The sequence below is a fragment of the Ochotona princeps genome, chromosome 26 (assembly GCF_030435755.1).
Source record: "Ochotona princeps isolate mOchPri1 chromosome 26, mOchPri1.hap1, whole genome shotgun sequence".
Taxonomy (NCBI): Eukaryota; Metazoa; Chordata; class Mammalia; order Lagomorpha; family Ochotonidae; genus Ochotona; species Ochotona princeps.
Window position 1 is genome coordinate 31,529,280 of NC_080857.1, and position 22,205 is coordinate 31,551,484.

A 22,205-nucleotide genomic window follows, 5' to 3' on the forward strand; every position below is an offset into this window, starting at 1 on the left:
GTGCTTTCTTGTAGGCTTTTGCCCTCCTGCCTTCAGTCTCAAAGGCTCTTGCCAGATTCCGGCATCCTGCCCTTGGAGTTCCTCACCTCCAGACCCAGGACCCAAACAAACTCACACTGTTTATAATTCACCCAATCTGTGACATTTTATTATAGCAGTGGAAAAAGGACTACCACAGTCATTCATTTAAAAAGAACCTAAGCCAAAACTCAGTCTAGAAACTTTAATGTGTTTTAGGGGATAACTAAAACTATTTTTAGGATGCTCACAGGGTCTGTAGAAATCTTGGGTGTGATAATATTCAGCAGTGTTACCAGGATCCCAACTTTGTATTTATCGGGCCTCTCCTACGTTGCCACCCTCCTCCCACTCTCCATCTTGGGTGCTGACTCTGTCACTTGTCTGTTCTTTAGCAGTGGGAACAGTGTTTGAGAACATGAATCCAATTGCATTTAATCTAAGTATTCAATTTGATTAGTGCCCAATGCCCTAGGAGATGAACTCAAGTGACTTCTAGGTTGTTTTAGAGGTGGAAGTGGAAGGTGAGACTGGTGTCCGCCATTTTCTTCTTGTAGTCTTCATTGAATCTCTCATTCTGAGCAACAGTGAAATGGTGCTTCCAGTCTCCCACCGTCCCTGAAACACACGCACGTGGGAGAGCGTTAGTTGCTGCTGGAGGAGTTGGTGTTGCCCTGCACTGTTTCTGTGTGGTGTTTCTGTGTGCATCTTGTAGGAGCAACAAATTTTGGATAAAACATATTGCTGGTTGTCCCAGGACTGCCTTATCCTGAATGGGAGAATTTCTGGCCTGGATTGTGACAAAGGGAGAGCCTGTTGCCCACCCAGCCCCGTTAGTAGGGAAATGGCAGCACTGGGTTAAAGCAGCAGATCTGGGAGTTGCTTTTCTCTCTCACCTTCACGTACATCAAGGTGCTGTGGCTGCGTGGACTATGGCCTCTATGCCATTAGCTGACCAGCAGGAGCCCCTTTTCTGAGAGGTCCCAAGATACAGCTCTGAAGAACCACCCACTATTCTCCAAATGCCATCCTGCTTAGGCTTGCCAGGCTTGTTTTGCTTACCTGCATTTCCCGTTTACTTTGCTTAAATATAGAACATAATATCCTTGAGGGAATAAAACTTTGTATCTTGTCTGCTGTACGTACCAGTGCCTGGCACATAGCATCCCCTCAATAAGTATTCATGAGTAAATGAATTTAGCTGCTAGCACAGAGCTAATCATAGATTCTTCACCAGTTCTAATTTAATTCTGCATATTTTCATGTTACCAGCTAGAGCTCTGCAAAGAAGGTGGGACCAGTGAGAGGTAGACACCACACCTCGCTGGCTCAAGAGGGTGATTAAACAGGCTTCATTTTTTCAGTGGTTTCTTGAATACCTCTTTTCCCAGGATCATTCATTACAGTTGTTGTTTTTTCCAAGTATAGAAAAGACAGCGCCTCAATTTCTGTGAAGTGTTGGATAGTTCTTCTAAGATAATGGCCAAAAGAAAATATGAAAACCTTTTCTCATGAATGGAGACACAGAGTGATTCATGACCTCTGAAGGCAGTGTGGAATAGTTGGCCATTGGATTCTGCTTCATAATGTCAAATGAGGTATGGTGGACAATTTGGTCTAGAACTTTGTCGTCCAGTTTCTTTCCAATAAATTCAGCCAGCTTCTCAATTTCATGTTTTGGATTCTATGATAAAATTCCAAACAAAAGAAGATTTGATATACAATAATTAATTTAAACTATATTAAACAATTAAAATACATCAAGGGAAGTAACATATGCCCAAAAAAAGCCTTTGTCTTACAAACAACCAACTTCCTGGAAAGGATTCAGTTTAACATGGTGTTAAACTGTTCTCTTTTATCATTGAAATTATTATTATTTTTATAAAGATATATTCATTTTACTTGAATATTTAGATTTGAGAGAGAGAGAGAAACAGAGAGCTATTTCATCCTCTAGTTCACTCTCCAAATAGCTACAGCAGTCAGAGCTAGGTTGGTCCAAAACTGGAAGGCAGGAGCGTCTTCTGATCTCTCACATGGAAGCAAAGACCCAAGGTCTTGGACCGTCAACTGCTGTTTTCTCATACCATCAGCAGGGGACTAAATCTGAAAAGGATCAGCCAGGACTAGAACTAGCACGCATGTGGGAGCTTGGCTCCACAGGCAGGAGTTTAGCTTGCTATTCCGCTGCGCCAGGCTCTAATCAGTGGAGGCTTGTGACATGTAAGGGTGGGGCTAGTGAAACAGGTGCTGGCATTCATTGCCTGTGACTGTTTCACTGTGGGAATACATTAAGGTTCCTCTCTGTCTCTCCTCCTTTCTGTATATCTGACTTTGTAATAAAATAATTCTTTAAAAAAATACATTAAGGTTTATTTACAATACTCCTTATTTACAAGTTAGTTTTTGGAGAAATTGTCATTAGCTAAATGTCTAACAGGGAAAATGAAGACATTCCAGTAGTATAGGGCAGAGTATTTAAGACCTGACACAAAGGAGGTTGTATTCCCAACCTGCCACTGTCAGGAACGTCCCCAGGCCATGCAGTGCTGCTGGTGGGAGGAGGGAAGGTTTTTTTTTTCCCCCATTAATTGAATTTTAGTTAAATTTTAATTCGTTTTAAATAGAGTCCGTGTAATTTGTAGATAGAATTTTTTTTTTACAGTTAAATCTTTTTTTTTTTAAATTTATTTTTTTTTAGATTTTTTTCATTTTTACTTTTATTACAAAGTCAGATATACAGAGAGGAGGAGAGACAGAGAGGAAGTGGAGCTGCCGGGATTAGAACCGGCGACCATATGGGATCCTGGCGAGGACCTTAGCCACTAGGCCACACTGCCAGGCCCGTAGATAGAATGTTAAGAACATAATGATATTCTCCTGCTCATTCCCTCCCTCTCATCTTCCTCCCTTTGTTGCTTTTTTAGTTCTTGCGATAACATTTTAAATGTGTATTACAGTAAAAAGACTTGATATTTGCAGTTCAACAAGTTAAAAGCAACAAGACTGTAGTGTAGTGGGAATACAGAACAACGGCTATAAACAATAGTTGATTGGAAAAATGTCATTTGGCTCACAGTACATTTTAAAGTAATTACAGATCATTGAAACTGTAGTAGTAGAACATTCTTAAGCAGTGATTGGATAAAATCTGACGGAAGCATTTTGCAGCGATACTGACACACAGAGGCATTTCTTTCTCCTTTTTTTTTTTCTTAATTTGAGTGTCTACATATAAGAAACCACATGTAAGAGTTATCTTTCTGAGTCTGGCTTATTTCTCCAAACATCATGACTCAGCTTGAGGTTATTTTTTATGACTGAATAAGAGTCCATTGTGTATGCACACTGCATTTTCTTGATCCATTAATCTGATGACGGACACTTCGGTTGATTCCAAATTTTGGCCGTTGTGAATAGTGCTGCTATAAGCTTGGAGTTGCAGGTGCCTCCTTCATACAAGTCTTTTGGGTGTACCCAGTGCTAAGATTACTGGGTCCCATGGCAAGTCTATTTCTAGTTTGTTAAGGAATAGCTACACTGTTTTCCCCTTGTTGACATCGTTACCATCATTTGTTACTTTCTGTTTTTGGTTCTGATGGGGGTGAGGTACTATTTCATTGTGGATTTGATTTGCATTTTCTGTTGGCTAGTGATGTCGAGTATTTCCATGCCTCAAGAAACACTCATAGCTAGTTCCTGGTTTCTAGTATGGTCACGATCAGGGTTGGGCATTCCAAGATTAAATTCAGTTCTTTCTAGAGGGACACAGAATCCTGGTAAACTCCTGTGACTATGGGCTTCCTTGTCTCCTGGGGCCAAGTGTAGGGAAGGAAGAGGTTTGCCCTGATCACTGCAGTCTGTGGGGTGCTTTCACTTTCAAACCTTGAGGGTCAAGTGCTGTGGTGTCATGGGTAAAGCTGCTGCCTGCAGTGCCAGCATCCCATGGGGTGTCTGAGCCTTGGCTCCTCCACTTCCAATCCAGCTCCCTTCTAATGTGCTTGGGAAAGCAGTGCAGAAAGGCCCAGATGCTTAGATGGACCCCTGCACCCATATGGGAGACCTGAAAGAAACTCTTGGCTCCTGACTTTACATAGGCCCCGCTCTGGCAATTGAGTCATTTGAGGAGTGAGTCAGAGATGGGAGATTTCTCTCTTCCTGTCTCTCTGTAACTCTGCCTTTCATAAATTTTTAAAATTCCTGGTATGTTGAAAGTGCATCATTCATTGTCTTCATGCAGACTTGGAATCCGAGTGCTGAGAAGTAAATTTTGTGTGAACGAGTACCAGAAAACATTCCAGAACATGATTACAGAAATATATGAAAGAATTTCAGGGATTATGAGGTTAACGAACTGTTTCAGTAAGCTTTCTTTCTGGCACTCGTAACACAGTGGTATCCACACATTACCCGTTTCAAGGATGTACTGTCTCTTGCACTACTAGGAAACATGCGATAGGGTTAGCATACACACGAGTCAGGTCTGGAGTCACCTCCAGTGAGGTTTCTTTGGGGACCCCCCCCAACTGGACTCAAAACCCCGACCATGGGGAAAGCCACAGAATCTGTGATCTGACTGTACAGTACGTGTGTCAGAACTGAGTCTCCTCCGTTGTTGAAGCCTCTGCAGCAGCCAGCGTGCCCAGATGCAAGTGGGGGACATGACAGCCAGTCCACTGAGGCCTGTAGAGGACATCTGGGACTATGGATGGCAGAACAAATTGGAGAGCTCTCCTGACCAAGTTTTGACAGCAAGTATCTGGGCAAGTGGGGACTCTAACGTGGACTAAGTCAGGCAACGGACCTTGGAAAGATTTCCTCAACTTTGGAACAATGCAATCAGCAGCAGCTCAGGACTGCTGAAGCCACTTGAGCAACACCCTTGGAACATGGAATATGGATGACATCAAGTGGACATCCCCCAGGCCCAGGTACTGATGAGGTACGGGTCTGGGATTCTGGAAGCTGCCCTCTTCCCTTCCCTCCCCACTTTCCCAAGCTATAGGAATAAAAAGGGAGATTAGAAACAATTGTCTCATCTACTTCCTTCCACTCCTCCACCCTTCCCACCCTGACCGGTAGGCCATATAGGCATGTATGCTTCTTAGCTACGTACACATCATCAAAACTAAAATAAATTTATTAGATAGAAGAAAATGTGATAGGCACTGGCATGATGGCATAGCAGGCCTCTGCCTATGGTGCTGGCATCTCATGGGCACTGGTTTGTGTCCTGGCCACTTTACTTTGGATCTAGCTCCCTGCTTATGGCCTAGGAAAGCAGCAGAAAATGAACCAGGTCCTTGAGAAGTTCCTGGCTCTCAGCCTCAGAATGACCCAAAACTCCAATCATTGCAGCCATTTGGGAATCAAGCCAGTGGATGGAAACCTCTATCTCTGTCGCTCGCTCCTTTTTGAAACTCTGACTTTCAAATGAAATTAATCTTTAAAAAGAGAATCAAGTGACAAGCAGACAGTGTCTGTGTCTGCTTCCTACTCTAAATGTAATAGAACCCTTTCTTTATGCCCCTACTCTATATCGTATTACTCAAAACCAGAAACCCTAGTAACACACAACTCAAAGGCTATACTATTCTTTTCCTGAGTGTCTGTATGGAGAGACCTTGGATCAGACAAGAGGCTGTACAGAAACAGTACATACGCCCGAGATGTATTCCTCAGGAAACGGAGGGTCTCTGGATGCTTTCCTGTTTTTTATGCTTTGGGGCCCTTTGTAGGATTTCAATTGTCTTGTACCAGCAGTGGGTTCTGAGAGTCCATGCAGTTAGTTTAATTATGAAGGTTTTTGCTGGCAGATGTAAGAACAGAGACAGTATCCTTCGTAGATCTATAACAAGCCACCTGCACAGACTGTAACATGCTCACAAAGCTCCTGACTCGGTAATACTATTATCTCCCTTTTTTGTACTTCATTTAACTCATTTAAGTATTGAAATGTAGGTTTCAATCCCAAGTAAAATTGATATGCTGGCAAAGACAGAATGTGAACTCAAGAATTTTAATCATTGGCATTTTCTAACACATATTCATTTTGCTAAATGCTTTTTGAAGTTATGATGTCCCTTAATGCCAGTAAAAACCAAACCAAACAAAATGCTAGAAAAACTTTCTCTTCTAAATTGAATTTTAAAAAGATGTATTTAATTTTTTATTGAACAGTCAGACACTCAGAGAGAAGGAGAGACAGAGAGGAAGATCCTCTGCCCACTGATTTATTTTCCAAGCAGCCGCAAAGGCCAAAGCTGAGCCAATCCGAAGCTAGGAGCCAGGAGCTCCCACCCCCCAGGTCTCCCATGTGGGTGCAGGGTCCCAAGCCTTTGGGCTGTCCTCCACTGCCTTCCCAGGCTACAAGCAGGAAGCTGGATGGGAAATGGGGCCACTGGGACATGAAGCAGTGCCCACACAGGTGCCTTGTGCAAGGCAAAGACTTTAGCCACTAGGCTACCACACTGGGCCCCTAAACTGAATTTTGAAATAGACATGGGGGTGAAAAAGTATCCATATTTTGCAGTTACCAGCCTGTAAGATGTAGCATCCCCAGGGTACCATGTACAAGCACATAGCACTCGCTGTGTACTCAGCAGCTGCTGCTGGTGCAATACAGGGATTCCACTGCTTCCGTCTGAGTCTGTGATGGTGTCAATACTCAGAACTCAAATGTTTTACAGTCCAAGGGAGCCCATTGAACGGCAATGCCCTCACCTTCTTCATATCCTCGTAGAAGAGGTAGAGGATGTTGTGTTGGTCTTTCGCGTTCCACCAGCCTTTCACGTGGTCGTGCCAGGAGCCCCAGCACACTGGAAGATGGGATGAAAAAGCAAGGCGATGAGTCACAAAGGTTCAACTCACAGATATTCCTCTGGAAGGAGAGTCCCTGAGGAAAGTGAGGGTATTGTTTCTGATTATCATTATTAGTATTTATTGATTTGTTTATTGGAAAGGCAAAGTTATAGGGAAAGAGGAAGAGATAGAGAGATGTGTCTTCTGTTAATAGTTGACTCTCCAGATGGCCTCAATGGCCAGGCAGGGGTAGGCCAGGCCAAATCCTGGAGCCCGAGTCTCACCTGGGTCTCCCCCATGCAGAGACCCAAGCACCTGGCTCATCTGTTGCTCTTTACCTGGCACATTAACAGGGAGCTGCATGGCCCGGCAGCGTGGCCTAGCGGCTGAAGTCCTCACCTTCAACGCCCCAGGATCCCATATGGGCACTGGTTCTAATCCCGGTAGCTCCACTTCCCATCCAGCTCCCTGCTTGTGGCCCAAAGCCTTGGGGCTCTCCGCCCGCCCGTATGGGAGACCTGGAAGAAGTTCCTGGATCCTGGCTTCGAATCGGCATAGCACCAGCCGTTGTGCTCACTTGGGGAGTAAATCATCGGATGGAAGATCTTCCTCTCTGTCTCTCCTCCTGTCTGTATATCTGACTTCCCAATAAAAATAAATAAATTAAAAAAGAAAAACAAACAAACAAACAAACAAACAGGGAGCTGGATTGGAAGTGAAGCTGTGCTGCCCAGACTCCAGCCCTTGCCCATGTGGGATTCCGGCACTGCAGCAGGCGGCTAACCTGCTGAGCCACAGTGCTGGCTCTGAGAGTGTCTGTCTTACAGAAGGCAGAGTCTCTGCAGACCTAAGGACATGATTCATTTCCTTCAGGGCATTTCAGAGCAAACTGTCTCACCTTTTCCAGCCAGAAAACTCTCAAAGTATTCTTCCCATGTTCCTGGATCAGGAAGTGCTTTATTCATTCTTTGAAAGTGGAAATAGGACACCATGTTGTCCTTGGGATTCCTTGCCACATAGATTATCTGCAATGGGGGAAGAAACAAAAGAGGATCAGAACTTATTGTCAAGAGTCAGGCTGGGCCATCCGCCACTTGTCCTGACGCTGCCTGCCAGGGATCCCGGCTTTGCGGGGAGGGGAGAAGCACTCCCATCAATTTGTATATTGATTACTATCAAGAGTGCAATTTTTTAATATGCAAAAATGCTGTAAGAGGAAGGTCACTGAAGACTACGATTGTCCTAAAGAGTACCACTGTGTGATTTTTCATTTTTTACCTTACATTTTTCCTCTAGGAAGGATGGAGGCAGTAAGTCAATGGGAAGGTGTGTTTTCAGGATCCGAGGGGAGGGCATCGCTTTAGCTTGTTCCAAACCTGGAAAGAGTGGTTTGTAATCATTTCCTAATAATTTTTCCTACTTGCTTCAAAATATCGCTACTACTTCCTGTGTTGCTAACCTGGGAGCAATGCAGGGCAGCCAGAGAGCCCTGGGGCTCTTGTCTCTGAGGGGATGTGTGTATCTTATCAGTAGACATTTTCCTGAGAAAAATTCTTAATTGTAATGATCGGGTCTAAAAATTTCAAAACCTCCCACTATTAGCAGCTTACATGGGTTCATCCTTGTGAAGGGAGGCTAATTGAGAATTAGAAGATCAAAATTTAACTTCATTAGAAGATTTTGTAGTGTAGCAACAGCCAGACACAAATCCAGGGCCTGGCATTGCGGTGTAACACGTTAAGCTGATGCACCCAGCGCTGTCATCCCATGTAAGTATCAGTCCTCGTTCCTGCTGTTGATCCAACTCCCTGCTAATAAGCCTGGAAGAGCAGTGGCAGACGGCCTGAGTGCCAGGGCACCTGCCAGCCACATGGGAAGCCCCTGCATGCAATTCTAAGTTCACGGTTTCGTCCTGCCTGCATCTTGGTTGTTGGATCATTTGAGAAATGAAGCAACAAACGGAAGATCTATTTCAAACTCTTCAAGGAAATAAATCTTTTTTTCCTAACAGATAAAGCAACCAAATCCATCATGAATGAATGCCAATAATTTTGAGAGTTGCAATTTCATGTAGAAACACGATGTGCCTAGACCATAGTAAGCTGTGCCTATTCCATACTTACCACATCCTACAGAAGGGATTATCCACTCGATGAAAGGAAACCGGATGTGAGTGGGTGCTCGTTTACTTATCTCAACATCACCTTCATTTTGTATTAAGTCCACTATCTCCTGGGTCCAGGTTGTTCCTTATTCCACACGTAAGATGAAGATGAAGAGAAATTTAGAACATTGTATTATTTAAAATGTGATCAAATGCTTGTTAGAACATCTATGAGAATTTTAATACCAGGTGTATGGAAATGCAATTCAGAAAACCTTAATTCTTTTTTATATCCCAAGTTATCAAGATATGAATTTTTTTTTAGATTTATTTTATTTTTTATTACAAAGTCAGATATACTGAGAGGAGGAGAGACAGAGAGGAAGTGGAACTGCCGGGATTAGAACCAGCGGCCATATGGGATCAAGGCGAGGACCTTAGCCACTAGGCCACGCCGCCAAGCCCCAACATATGAATTTTTGTATAAATATTCCGGTTTTGGGGGCCAGTGCAAAGAGTCCAGCACAAATTCTCTACCTTCAAGTACTGACATTCTACATGGGTGCCAACTGGTACCTTACCAGTTCCACTTCCCATCCAGCTCCCTGCTTGTGACCTGAGAAAGCAGTGGAGGACGGCCCAAAGCCTTGGGACCCTGCACCTGCATGGCAGACCTGAAAAAGGCTTCTGGCTCTTGGGTTCAGATCAGCTCAACTCCGGCTACTGTGGGAGCGTACCAGCAGACGGATTATTTTTCTTTCTCTGTTTCTTTCTGCAAATCTGCCTTTCCAATAAAATCTTTTTGTGAGGAGTGACTTGAACATTGACCCTGAAGATCCCCACCATTTTAGACTTGGTATAATTTTAAATATCTGCTTCTCCTAGGTCTCAACTTCCTTAAGATTTGTGTGCCCTTTAAGTTCAGATTTTGTTGTCTGCCATTTTGCTGTAACTTCTTTACTCTGTTCCCACCAATCCGCTGTAACCTCATGGCACCAAACCTGACGGCTCTATCCACCCATCCCTCACAGCCCCGAGACACTGTCCTTGGCCATAAAAAAGGCACACTCCCATGTACCTGTGGTTCTCCTTGCTCTCTGCTCTCTCTCTTCCCGTGGAGCCCTCTCCCACCACTACGGCAGGAGACGTCTTTCCCTCTCTCTATCTCTCTGCCTCTACTCCCAGCCCCACGGTCATCTTCCCTGCTGGAATAAAACCTCCTGCATAGCTCACTGCTTCTGGTATTTTGGCTTGTGGCAGAAAATGGAAAAGAGCTAATACCAAAAAGAGATAATGCCAAGAAGACCCAACATCTTTAAAAAAAAAATATTTAATTTCCATTGGAAAGTCAGATATACAGAGAGGAGGAGAGACAGAGAGGAAGAACTTCCGTCTACTGAATCACTCCCCAAGTGATTGCAATGGTTGGATTTGAAGCCAGGAGCCAGGAACCTCTTCTGGGTCTCCCACGCAGGTGCAGGGTTCCAAGGCTTTGGGCCGTCCTTAACTTCTTTCCCAGGCCACAAGCAGGGAGCTGGATGGGAAGCGGGGCTTCCAGGATTGGAACTGGCTCCCATATGGGATCCCAGTGCATTCAAGGCGAGGACTTTAGCGGCTAGGCCACGCTGCTGGGCCCTTGAATTTTTTTTTTTTTTCTTAAAGATGTTAGGTCTTAGGCCCGGCGAGGTAGCCTAGCAGCTAAAGTCCTCGTCTTGCACATGCTGGGATCCCATATGGGTGCCAGTTCTAATCCCGGCAGCCCTGCTTTCCATCTTGCTCCCTGCTTGTGGCCTGGGAAAGAAGTTAAGGACGGCCCAAAGCCTTGGGACCTTGAACCTGCGTGGGATATCCGGAAGAAGTTCCTGCCTCCTGATTTCGGATCGGCACAGCACCAGCTATGTGGGAAGTGAATCCTCAGATGGAAGATCTTCCTCTCTCTTTGTCTCTCCTCCTCTCTGTATATCTGACTTTGCAATAAAAATCAATAAATCTGTAAAAAAAAAAAATGCCAGTTGTGAGCAGACATTCCGTTTATGGATATGTAGTGCATTTTTTCCCCCATCATCACCTCTAATTTGGATTGTTGATTTAGTTGTATTATCCTTAAAGAATTTCGGATCACCTGTGGAGTAAAGACTGTGGGTTTCAAATTCTTCTCTCCAAATATATTGCATGAAGCTGCTGTATAGAAGATGTAGATTTTGGCCGAATGAGTGACTAGTGGATGACTAATGCATGATGCATGCATTAGCCCTGAGTATCCATCTTCAATCTTTCTTGTTTTCTCCTTATCTCAGCGAAAAAAAAAGTACATTTCCTAAACTCCTTTGTCACAAAGATTCTGAATGCTAAATCCCGTTCTGCTGCTGAGATAACATAGGTTGACACAAGGAAGGCAGAAGCAAAGTTGAATTCATCCTTACCAAGAGGCAGTGGCTGCTGATAGGGTTGGCAACAGAACTTTTACAGATGTCATTCCACATTCCACGGCCCCTCTCTTGACCCCAGAAAGCTGTGCCACACTGCCATCATTGTCATAAGTAGAAGGGCCCTGTCCCCTAGCTTGTGAAGATCTTACCAGATGGGTCAACCTGAGCAAGGCTGGGAGGTTGCATGTTCCAGGATGGCTTCTTTTTAATCCTGATCAGGATTACTTTTTGCTGTGATCTTTTCCAGAAACATCCACTGGACTCCCAACTCACTATACGACAAAGGACCAAACTTTTTAGCTGCCTACTCAAAGCAAGTTGGAATCATATGCGCCCTGTTTTGTGTGTTTACTCTGAATTTAGGGCCATGGGCTATGAGAAGGGAAGTTTTAAGGATAGCTAGAGGTTTAAGCTATGGAATGGCTCTTTTGATTCATTCTCTAGAGTTGAGTGTTCTGATTTAATTCCTCTAGTATACCTTTTTTGAAAAGCAGGGTGGACTATTTTTGTCATTTATACTGAATCTGTCTAGCACAGATAGTCTTAATAAATATATAAGATTTAAACATTAGATGACAAATATTTTATTTGTGCTTTTTGAATGGTTTCCCGCTTTATTAAGCTTATGAAAAGTTTAAACGATCCAAGTCTGAATGCTTGCATTTGGCCAATAAAAGATTAATTATTAATGTACTGGGAGTGCTTGCTTGGCTTAATGGCCCATGTTTCATATTGATCTGAGTTCCTGGATTCAGCTCTTGGACTTGGCTCCTGACTCCAGCTTCCTCCCAATCAAATTCTAGCAAGCAGCAGTGATGACTCAAGCCACGCGGGAGACCTGAACTGAGTTGCTAGCTACTGGCTGTAGTGCCTACTCACAGCTATTGCAGACCTGGGGTGGGGAGGTGAACAATAATGATGGGAGTTCTGTATTTAACGACAACACTGAACTGAAATGATAAGTAGAATTGGTGATGAATTTAAGATAATGAGATATATTCCTTGCCAATGGTTAATTTTCAAAATTAACATTTAGGAAATGCTTGGAAGCAGAACATTTTATACATAAACCAGTGCAGAAGAATATGAAGAGGGTTCAAACTTTATATAGAAGTAGGAGAACCATAACAGGCTGGGGGCAGGCTGAAAGGCTTGCACAGGCTCACTGCGACAGGACTGGGTGATGCCCTCTGAGGGTTTTTGATACTGGTGGAGGTGGTGTTAAGAGCCTATTCCAGGCTAGGATGCTGGAGGCTACGAGTGCCCATGATGGCCAGGGCTGGGATGGCTGGACTAGGCACCTGTACCCGTTGCATTGCGAGACCCACTAATGGATTCTAGTGTCGACAAGCAGCCTGTGCTTCCTTTCTCCCCCCTCTTTAAAGCCCTCCCCCATTGTTTTGGGCAAAGTTTGTTTAAAAGTTGATTAGTCGCAAGCACACATTCAGGGGCAGGATGGGCAGAAAGAGGCAAGATGAGAGAGGTTTCTGCTTTCATCTTGGGTCCACCGGGAGAGAAGAAGTGCCACCTCCTACCCCCATTACCTGGCTTCTTGTGAGCCTGGAGGAGTGGTTATGTGACCTCACTCCCAAGCCCCCTTCTTGGGGAAGGGATCATTTGACCGAAAAGTAGGCAGACTGTATTACACAGGGCAGGGCAGGCATGGCTTCCAATTCATGGTTGTAAACTAGCTGATACCTGACCCGTATTATTCCCTTCTTATGCTAATTAGGGGCGTAAGACTTGCATATCCTGGATTCAGAAATCTCTCCTCATCTCATGCCGAGAATCCGTTTAATGAGCCATAGAAAAATCTAGCCATTGCCAATGTCTATGTGCCCCCATGTCATCATCGCCACTCCAAAAGTTCATTGTCTTTTGTTGAAGTCACATCTGAGGACCTTGACTGTTATTTCACAGGAGCAGGCTGACTCATCATGTGTGTGTACCTGGGCGTCATTGTCTCCATATACAGGCATCACCATAGGAGGTGGCACAATGTGTTCTGATGCTAGGACATTCAGTCATGTCTCTAGTCCCTGAAATAAGAGATGGGTCACATCTGGGGCCAACTGGACATGAAAGCCTGGGTTTCTTGGCCACACCAAAGGCCATCAGTTGGGTCTCCCCCAGGACCACAGCCTCAAGTCCCTGGTCAACTGCACTGGTGTACCATTGGTTAGCCTGCCTAGGACGCTAGTATCAAGCCCCTGCTCCTCATTGAGCGTGGTGAACAGAGATGAGGCTAAGACCTCCACTGGCCTGCACATTCTTCTATCAGAATATTAAGAGATAAAGTTGTAGTCTCCTATGCATGTTTGAACACAACTTCAGAAATCCTGAAGGTTTGATTTCTCTCTCTCTGCAGACGTGTGTGCGCAAAAGGAGTTACTGATAGCAAGCTTGATTTTGCAAAGCGCAAGTATATATACACTTTGTATGTAGACAGAATGCTGTATTTTTAGTAGCTAGGAAGATGTGCATAGCTATCGGTAGAGAACAATTTCTCCCTTCTCACTACCACATTCAGACTTACCCCATAGATGAATCTGTTAGTCATTGAACTAAGGAAAGTAGGTTTACAATTTACCTAAAGATGGTAGAAATCAGTGTGCTTCTGGGAGGCTGAGACTGAGTCAGCTTTGTGGAACCAGGGCCTCCCACCTCTCTCCCAGTCAGTGACAAAAATCCCCTTTCTAACCCACATACCTAAAACGGGTTTTGTAAGCTCATCTGCAATAAGGGCCTCGTTTGGAAACGGATAGACAAGTTTATCTTTTTGCCCTCGCCTCTTCTTGCAAAGTAAAAACAAATACGCACATCACAGGAAGAATTAAATTCTTAAAATTCAGAAGTCACTTTCGTACTTTGTGTGTGCTTTTAGTTTCCCTAAGTAACTTGTCAGGCATGCCACTCTGCTCAGTAAAGTTTTCCACAAGGCGCTCGTGACCCTTTTTATTTAATGCATCCTGCACGTACCTTCCTACCTCTCTTTCTCCCTTCCCTGCCATCCCCTCCACCTACCTGCTTTAGGATAGGTAGAAATAAGCAGGTCATCGGGCTTGGCTTGGAATTTCCAGATCTGATCCCAGATGTCACAGGTGGGTGTGGGTTGAAGAATTCCCTCCACATAGTCAACAGGTACGCGCGGTGTTTCATCAGATTTCAAATTCTCCATCTCATTTAAGGCCATGAACAGCAGAAATTGGGGTTTTGTCTGGGTAAAGAGTTACAGCCCCGGCTGTTTTTTTATATTGTGCGGATAACGCTCCACTCAGACTACAAGCCCTGCCTGGAACAGCCTGGTTACGGCCAGCAAACAGGGAGAAAGAAGCGGCACGCCCGCCAGCGGTTCCTGATCTTGTCCACAGGACTTTTCCTGACGAGCACCTCCCCCTCCTGGGTTGTGACGTCACGGCAGAGGCGGGCACAGATTAAGGGCTGCCTGGATCCTGTTCCCTTCTTGCTCTCCTGGGCCAGTTAACAGTTTAGTGTTGTGTTGCTTTTATCCCTTATCTGTAAAATAGTTCAGAATTAGTTCATTAATTGTTTGCTTTGAGATGCTTAAGCAATTAAAAAGTTGGCGGGCGTTCGACTGCATGCGGTGTCCTTGTTGAGAGGCTGCGGGGACCTTGTTCCATCCCTCCCAGAACAAACAGTCAGTTTTGTTACTTTTTTTGAAGAGTAAAATACGTCATGCTCCAGTGGAAAAGGTATCTTTCCTTCCGTAGGTAGTTGCACAATATGAACAGTTATCCAATCCCAGCCGATAAAACACCATGCCTTGGGTAAAGCACAAAAGGACATAGAAAACTCCAGAATTCACAGAAGACAGGGGTGCCATTAGAAATGTAGTCCTCCTGAAAAAGCCCTTTCCACTGATTCTTAGTCAAAGGCCTGTCCTCACCAGGCCTCTTGTTTGGGGCACCTCTTGTTCTTGCACAGCAGCTGGGACGTGTACCAAGTTGGTACCACAGGTAAGGTTATGCTTGTACACCTGTTGTTCAATCTCCTTCTTTATATAAGGTGTGTGAAACAGGGCCTAGATTCCATCTGGCTGTCTCAGTGTACACCAGCTGTATGCCTAGGTTTGGCGTCATACCATTTCTTGAGAGAACAACACAGAAAATTGAAGAAGTGAGCCCTCTGGGTTTCTACCATGTGGGGATTGGCAGCCTGCTTGCCTTCGAAGGCCTGTGCCAACTCTTCGGAGTTGTGAGCCACGGAAAGTCACTGAGTCTGTGTGTTCATACTTCACACTTTTCCTCATCTGTCCACTGTAGGTCTTAGCAGTGGGGAGTACCTACTGTTGCTGGGGGTGGAAGGGATTCCTTTCTGCAAGCAGGAACATATACACCAAATTGTGGTTATTAACAATAATGCATGCAAAGGAGCCTGGCGGTGTGGCCTAGCGGCTAAAGTCCTCACCTTGAACGGCCCGGGATCCCATATGGGTGCCGGTTCTAATCCCAGCAGCTCCACTTCCCATCCAGCTCCCTTCTTGTGGCCTGGGAAAGCAGTCGAGGACGGCCCAATGCATTGGGACCCTGCACCCACGTGGGAGACCTGGAAGAGGTTCCAGGTTCCCGGCATCGGATTGGCGCGCACCGGCCCGTTGCGGCTCACTTGGGGAGTGAATCATCAGACGCAAGATCTTCCTCTCTGTCTCTCCTCCTCTCTGTATATCTGGCTTTCTAATAATAATAAAATCTTTTTAAAAAAAATAATGCATGCAAAGACGTCCCTTTTCTCTGAAGCACCCACTCTGAGTGCAAGCTCAGAAAAGACGAATTATTTGTGTGTTTTTTTTTTTTTTTTTTTTTTTTTTTTTTTTTTTCTGTTCCTCAGACCCACTTTTGACTGTGATTAGGTGGAGGGGCACTTGGGTCAGAAATTGTAGGCTGGGATTCTGACATTCATATGCAGCTTACTTGTAATTGGTTTCTTTTCTACCTTTCTTTGTGCAGATTGCCTTAAGGCCATCCTATGTGACACAAACTACCCCAGAAGTGGAATAAGGAGGAAAATTAAATTCAAGCAAATTGCATCGCTAACTGGCTGCGCTGAACAACTTCAGGGATCAGGATTAGCTGTGAATGTTTAACAAAGTGAAGTAGGTACGTGGCGATTTAAATGCACTGAAATTTAATACAAATAACAAGTTAACTTTTGTCATAAGCATGCCTCGTGCAACATTTGGGACATATTTTCAGTTTAAAAATTCTTGTTTGTTTGAAACACAAATGTAACTAGGAGGCTTGTGTTTTAATTGGTAACTCTAAACAAAGGAGAAGTTGCTCCAAAACAGAAAAACCCTAGAAGCTAGCGAGTAGGGATAGAAGAGTCCTTGTGGGCCCGGCAGCGTGGCCTAGCAGCTACAGTCCTCACCTTGAATGCTCCGGTTCTAATCCCGGCAGCTCCACTTCCCATCCAGCTCTCTGCTTGTGGCCTGGGAAAGCAGTCGAGGACGGCCCAATGTACTGGGACCCTGCACCTGTGTGGGAGACCCAGAAGAGGTTCCAGGTTCCTGGCTTTGGATTGGCGCAGCACCGGCCGTTGCACTCACTTGGGGAGCGAATCATGGGACGGAAGATCTTCCTCTCTGTATCTCCTCCTCTCTGTATATCTGACTTTGTATAAAAATAAATAAATCTTAAAAAAAAAAAAAAAAGAATCGGCAGACATGATTAAGCAGGGCTGCCAAACCAATTAAAAAAAAAAGTCATTGTGCCTGACCCACGAGCAGAATAGGCTGCAGGCTCCTTGCCACTGGGCAGTGAGTGTTGTTTGAGTTGTTGATGTCTTTGCAAGTACCTCTGGCCAGCTTATTTTTTGCAGATGGCACCAATTTTGGGGCGTAACCAAGGGTGAGGAAATGACATAGGAAATCCTTGATGTGATCAGAGCAGTGGATTACAGGAAGTAGCACCTGCTGCGTATTGTAGATGATGTGCCCTGACCTCTCCTCACTGACCTGCATGGGACTTACGGGTGGGGATGGGCAGCAACACACACGGGCTTCATGCTGCCTCTGTTTCATGAGCATGTCACACATAGTATGCTTCTCAGTCCTCAATTTTCTCACATGGAAAATGAGTGGGTGAACTCCTATCACGGGTGCAGAAAGCCAAGAGCTGACCTGCTCTGAACTCTGAGTGAGAGCTCTCTGAAGAGGAAGGGGTGCTCTTTGCTCGGAAGCTCTTGGGGAAGCATAGGGACTGGCTACTCTGAACCCAGCTAGCAACTTTGATCTTGTCAGTGCTTGGGCAATTTCCTTTCTTAAGCGCCAGCTTTCAGGGGTATGATGCGTTTCTCCCTGCTTCCCTTCAAAATACAAGTGCACATTTTAGGTTTGACGGTAGCACAACATAGCCAGAGGTAGACATACATATTTGGGCATTTTCCTGGTTTACATCTCCCAATGTCCATCCTGAATGCCTCCACATTTTCAAGTGCCTCCTAGACCAGACTTCAGCTGCTTGGGAGGAGCTGGCGGTCAGCACCGATACTGACAAGGGACAGAGATCTAGAAAAACACTTGGATCGCTGAGGAAGAGGCCTCCAGCAGAGAAGTGGGCAGAAGGGGTGACTGTTTTTTTGCAGGATTCCACCGCCACCACAGGAAGACGCAGTCTTTGCTCCCCAAGGATTTGCACTCTGATGCAAAGAGCCATTTGTAAGCAAGCAATTAGAATCTGGAATGATATTTCTCTTCCTCAGGGGGTGGGAGGGAGTGCAAAGGGTGTCCTAGGGAACTGGGAGAGAAGCTGCAAAGCCAGCCTGGAATCAAGGCAGATGTTCCAGGTTGGAGGACCTTCTCCTAAGGCGAACAGGCTGATCTAGGGCTGGGGAAGTGGATGAGACGACAGGGTATCCTAGAGAGAGGTTCTAGCATGTGCACAAATGTGGACGCAAAGTGTGTTCAGGGAGTGACAGAAAGTGTGAGGGTCAGCAAAGGACGAGGAGGGCAAGAAGGAAGTTTTAGAAGAGTTTCCATGTTGCAAAGGAGCTGAAGTTAGACATTTTGTGGATAGGGCAGCCATTGAAGTATTTTGCTCATGGGAACCAATGTCACATTTTATCTTGATGCTGCTCCTTTGAGATAGGATGTTGGGTTCTAAATACAGATTGAGAGAGAGATGGAAGATAAGACCTCAGCTTCAAAGAGCTGTTCAAATGAGGACTGGATTCAATGTATGTCTGACCGCAGAGCCCAGGCAATCATTTCACAAAGCCTGATGCTAGGCAGGAAGGATATGGGAGGAGGCAGTTCCCAAACCTCTGTATCCTGCTGAGTGCTGCCTGCTAATAAACAGCTCGGCCCTGGGGTTGGCTATTTTTTTTTTTAACCTGCAGGAACACAAGCCAAGTCCTTCAGCCCCTTGCCCAGACTGGGAGCATCTACATTTTTGGCATGTAAGCTCACAGTGAAGACCTTGAGGACAACTGTACATTTTAGAAAGATTTGAAGTAAAACTCACCATTGACATGTTAACCCCCAGCACTCTCTGAAAGGGCATATAAAATGAAAGCCTTTGCAAAATGTGGACATAGAATATTTTTACAGATTAAGATAGTTATGAAACCATGCAGAGTATATGATAATTACAGTACAGGTTCCACTTAGTCAAACGCACCAACAGTAATATCTTGATTCCTGGCATGGTTGTGATTATATTGGCATTAGTAAAACCAGGCCATATAAGGTAGGAGGAATGTGCCAAGACTGGAGTCCTCCATGGAATTCACTCTTCCTTTGGGTCCCCAAAGTTTGAAGTTGTAGACTATTAGCAAGAACTATACGGGTAATAATCATTGGCACAGGCGCGTCAATGTTGCACAAATTAAATCCTGAATGTATCTGGAATCACGTGCAGCTTTATGGAGTGAGAAGAAATATTGAATGCTAATGAAAACATATGGACGGGCTTTTCACTTGAGTGCCAGTTTGAACAAGCCTCTTCTGCTCTAACAAGGAGTGGCAGCAAAGTTGCTAATGTTACTTACTGCTACTCCTGAAAACATTCATCTCATGCTGATAATATGGTGACCTATAATTAAGTAGCAGAATCAATGTAAATGTGCATTATGATTTTTCACATTAATTCCAAGTGCTTAACTTATTATTATGATGCAATTTTACCAACCAGCATTGAACACAGTTTACTTGAAATATTTTAATTCTTCGGTACCAAAGCAAGGGTCTAGTCTTTCTCTTCCTCTCTTGTTTTTACTCCCTCTAGCCTTTTAATATGTCAGTTACCTTTGCAAGAGGTGGGTTGCCATGCAGCCCTTGTACGGAGTTGACTGTGTTAGGATGTTTACCTGTCTGATGTATTGTGTTGCTAGTCTCATAGCAACAAGGGGAGGAAAAATTAATAGGATGTTTTTGGGGACTGTCTAATTCCCAGGCATATCATTATTCCCTTAATTACGTCACATGGCTCGAGAGACTGCCTGGGGAATTGAGAAGGCAGAGAACCATATTCACATCAAGTAATAGCAGGGGCTGATGACAGTGCCTTTCTCCAGGACAGGGCTTTGCATCAGCTGCATCCACCTGAGGATGTGCCAGCGTGGATGCTAGGGTCAACAGGTGCACACTGCATGCTCAGTGCATACCATGTGCAGGGCATCACACTTGGAAGTATTATCTATGCACAGACTGCTTGAGGAGTAAATCAGGCCAGAGAAACTTCCTGATACTTTTCCATCCCAACTCTTGGTATTTGTGCGTGAGACAGATGCAACTCAAAGCTCCACACTGTCTGTTAAACTCACTGTCACGTGTATCTAAGGGTTAACATCCATGCTTTTTCTCTATTGAGACTTGTTCCAGTGTCCTAGGAGTGCTGGGGAGTGGTGGAAGTGGTTTTATCCACCCAGGTACAGAGGCCTGGGGGTGTGAGCAGGGCACACTCTCATCACGGGTCCAAACTCAGCCCCTCTCTCATGTCTTGCTTGATGGCCCTGTTGTTGTATCTCTCCTTCTACAGAATCCACAATTTACATGAGTCTCTGATTTGTATGTGTTTTTGCAAAATAAATGTTTGTTTTGAGTGCATGTATTTGATTATATAAAGTGTACTGTTATATATCTCATTGGTTTATTTACTTTTCCCCTCTAAGTATATTATTTCAAAGACACATTCCTGCCATGATGGGTAAATCTATTGTTTAAAATTAATTGCCTTTTAATGTCCCAAGGCTTTCATCCACCACAATTTTACTGATTTACTGTCTTACCAGTGAGCACCCAATACTCTTCAACTCCTAGCCAGCATAAATAAGGTTCCATGGAACATGAACATGAATAACCCTGATACACATTCCTGTAAGACCCAGCCGGGGTGGGTGAGGGTGGAGGAGGCTGAGAAGGGTGGCTGATAAGGCCACACCAGGAGAAGGCAGCTTCCTTCTGAGCCAGCAGTGACCTACGGATCCACTAAGGTCGAAGAATGCCTTAGTCCCTATAACGCTTTAGAAGGCACATTCCTTTGTCCCCTAACTCCCACCTCTACAGTTCCCTAATAAAAACAACCCCTCATATCATCAGGGAACGACTTCCCTGGCCTGATGTCTGTACTGGACCAGTGAACCTCACCCGGGACCGCTCCCAATAAAGCTTGTTTTAAGTTGAACTCTGGTCTGTGTGGATTTCTGGTTCTGAATATGAACTCCAACCTTACAATTCCCTATAGAACTGCCTAGGCAGTTATTTGTGGGAAGGACTTAGAGGTGGAATTTCTGAATCACAGACGGTTGTTGACTCCTCTGAGCAGCTGTACCTATCTACACAGCATGGGCCACATGTCATCTGGCTTTCTGACGGACTGAACAGCTAAAAAGCGATAGCTCATTATCTTCAGCTGTATTTAATTTCACTAATGATCCAGAACCATCTTTTCAAATGCTTGTCCTTGCTTGGAGCTTTTGGAGACTCTTCTTCTGGGGCCCTTTGGCTATTTATCTCTATTTGGGTTATCTTTTTTTTTTTTTTTTTTTTTTTTTTTTGTCTTACAGATTTAAATATTTCTCATGAAATCTGAAAATTGTTAGTAGAGCAAGGAGTCCATCCCTCTGGGATGCCACTGAATAATTAGCCTCAAGTGAGAGTTGCCAAGAGGAGAGCTTTATACTGAATTCTGAAAAGTAAAGGAGACGGTGGGAAGGTGGGGTCTCAGAAAGAACCTCCCTCCCTGGGCAGCCATATTCCAGGGTGGTTACAGCAAGGCTGGGGGTATCCAGGATGCAGTAATTAGCCTTCTCGCTTCCAAGGCATGTATCTTCATTCATCCTAGCTTTAAAACTCTGATTCACACTAATTTCTTTCCGTTTTCTTGGTGGGCCTTCCTGGAGCATCTCCTGAAAAAATATATCACTTCTGAGAAGTAAACTGTTTTAGATTCTCTTCTTTTCCTGTTTTTCCCTCTGGCCTAAGTCCCACACTCTTAGTTACAAGTCCTCTCCTGATGCTTTACACTCCTTATTCTTGAGGAGCAGGTCAGGACGGTCATCCCTTTGTGACTACTTCCTGCTGAACTTGTCAGGCGTCTTCCAAAGCAAAGGGGTGACATTCCTTCCTGTCCTCCAAGATGAATATGTCTTGTGTCACCAGGGCTAGCCCAAAGAAGCTATCAGCAACATAGCAAGGAAATTAGAAGTATATTGTAAATTGTAGTTTTTTTCAAATAGTGTCTATATATTTTATTTTATTTAAAAGCAGAGGAGAGGGAGAATCAGAGATTCTTTATCTGTTGGTTTATTCCCCTAATGCCTATGGAACAGCTGGGTCTGGGCCAGGTTGAACCTGGGAACCTAGAACGTAATTTGCGTCTGCTGCATGGGTG

At 44.6% G+C, this 22,205-nt stretch overlaps 1 protein-coding gene across 1 annotated transcript; it reads right to left on the reverse strand.

Moving 5' to 3' along the window:
- Window positions 1–498: 498 nt before the first annotated feature.
- Window positions 499–14,721, reverse strand: SULT1C4 (sulfotransferase family 1C member 4). Its single transcript, XM_058655126.1, has 7 exons — window positions 14,380–14,721; window positions 8,946–9,071; window positions 8,101–8,198; window positions 7,721–7,847; window positions 6,745–6,839; window positions 1,522–1,702; window positions 499–636 (listed from the first exon to the last, which is right to left on the reverse strand). Exons 1-7 carry the CDS (start codon window positions 14,546–14,548, stop codon window positions 524–526), a joined length of 909 nt encoding a protein of 302 aa, XP_058511109.1. The 5' UTR covers window positions 14,549–14,721; the 3' UTR covers window positions 499–523.
- Window positions 14,722–22,205: the final 7,484 nt, after the last annotated feature.

Excerpts from the sequence above, each read along its gene's own strand:
- SULT1C4 (XM_058655126.1), bottom strand. The coding sequence starts at position 14,548 with ATGGCCTTAAATGAGATGGAGAATTTGAAATCTGATGAAACACCGCGC. Across the intron at positions 8,199-8,945 it reads AATCCCTTCTGTAGGATGTG|GTTTGGAACAAGCTAAAGCG; the intron begins GTAAGTATGGAA and ends CACTCTTTCCAG. Across the intron at positions 637-1,521 it reads GTCTCCATTCATGAGAAAAG|GGACGGTGGGAGACTGGAAG; the intron begins GTTTTCATATTT and ends CGTGTGTTTCAG.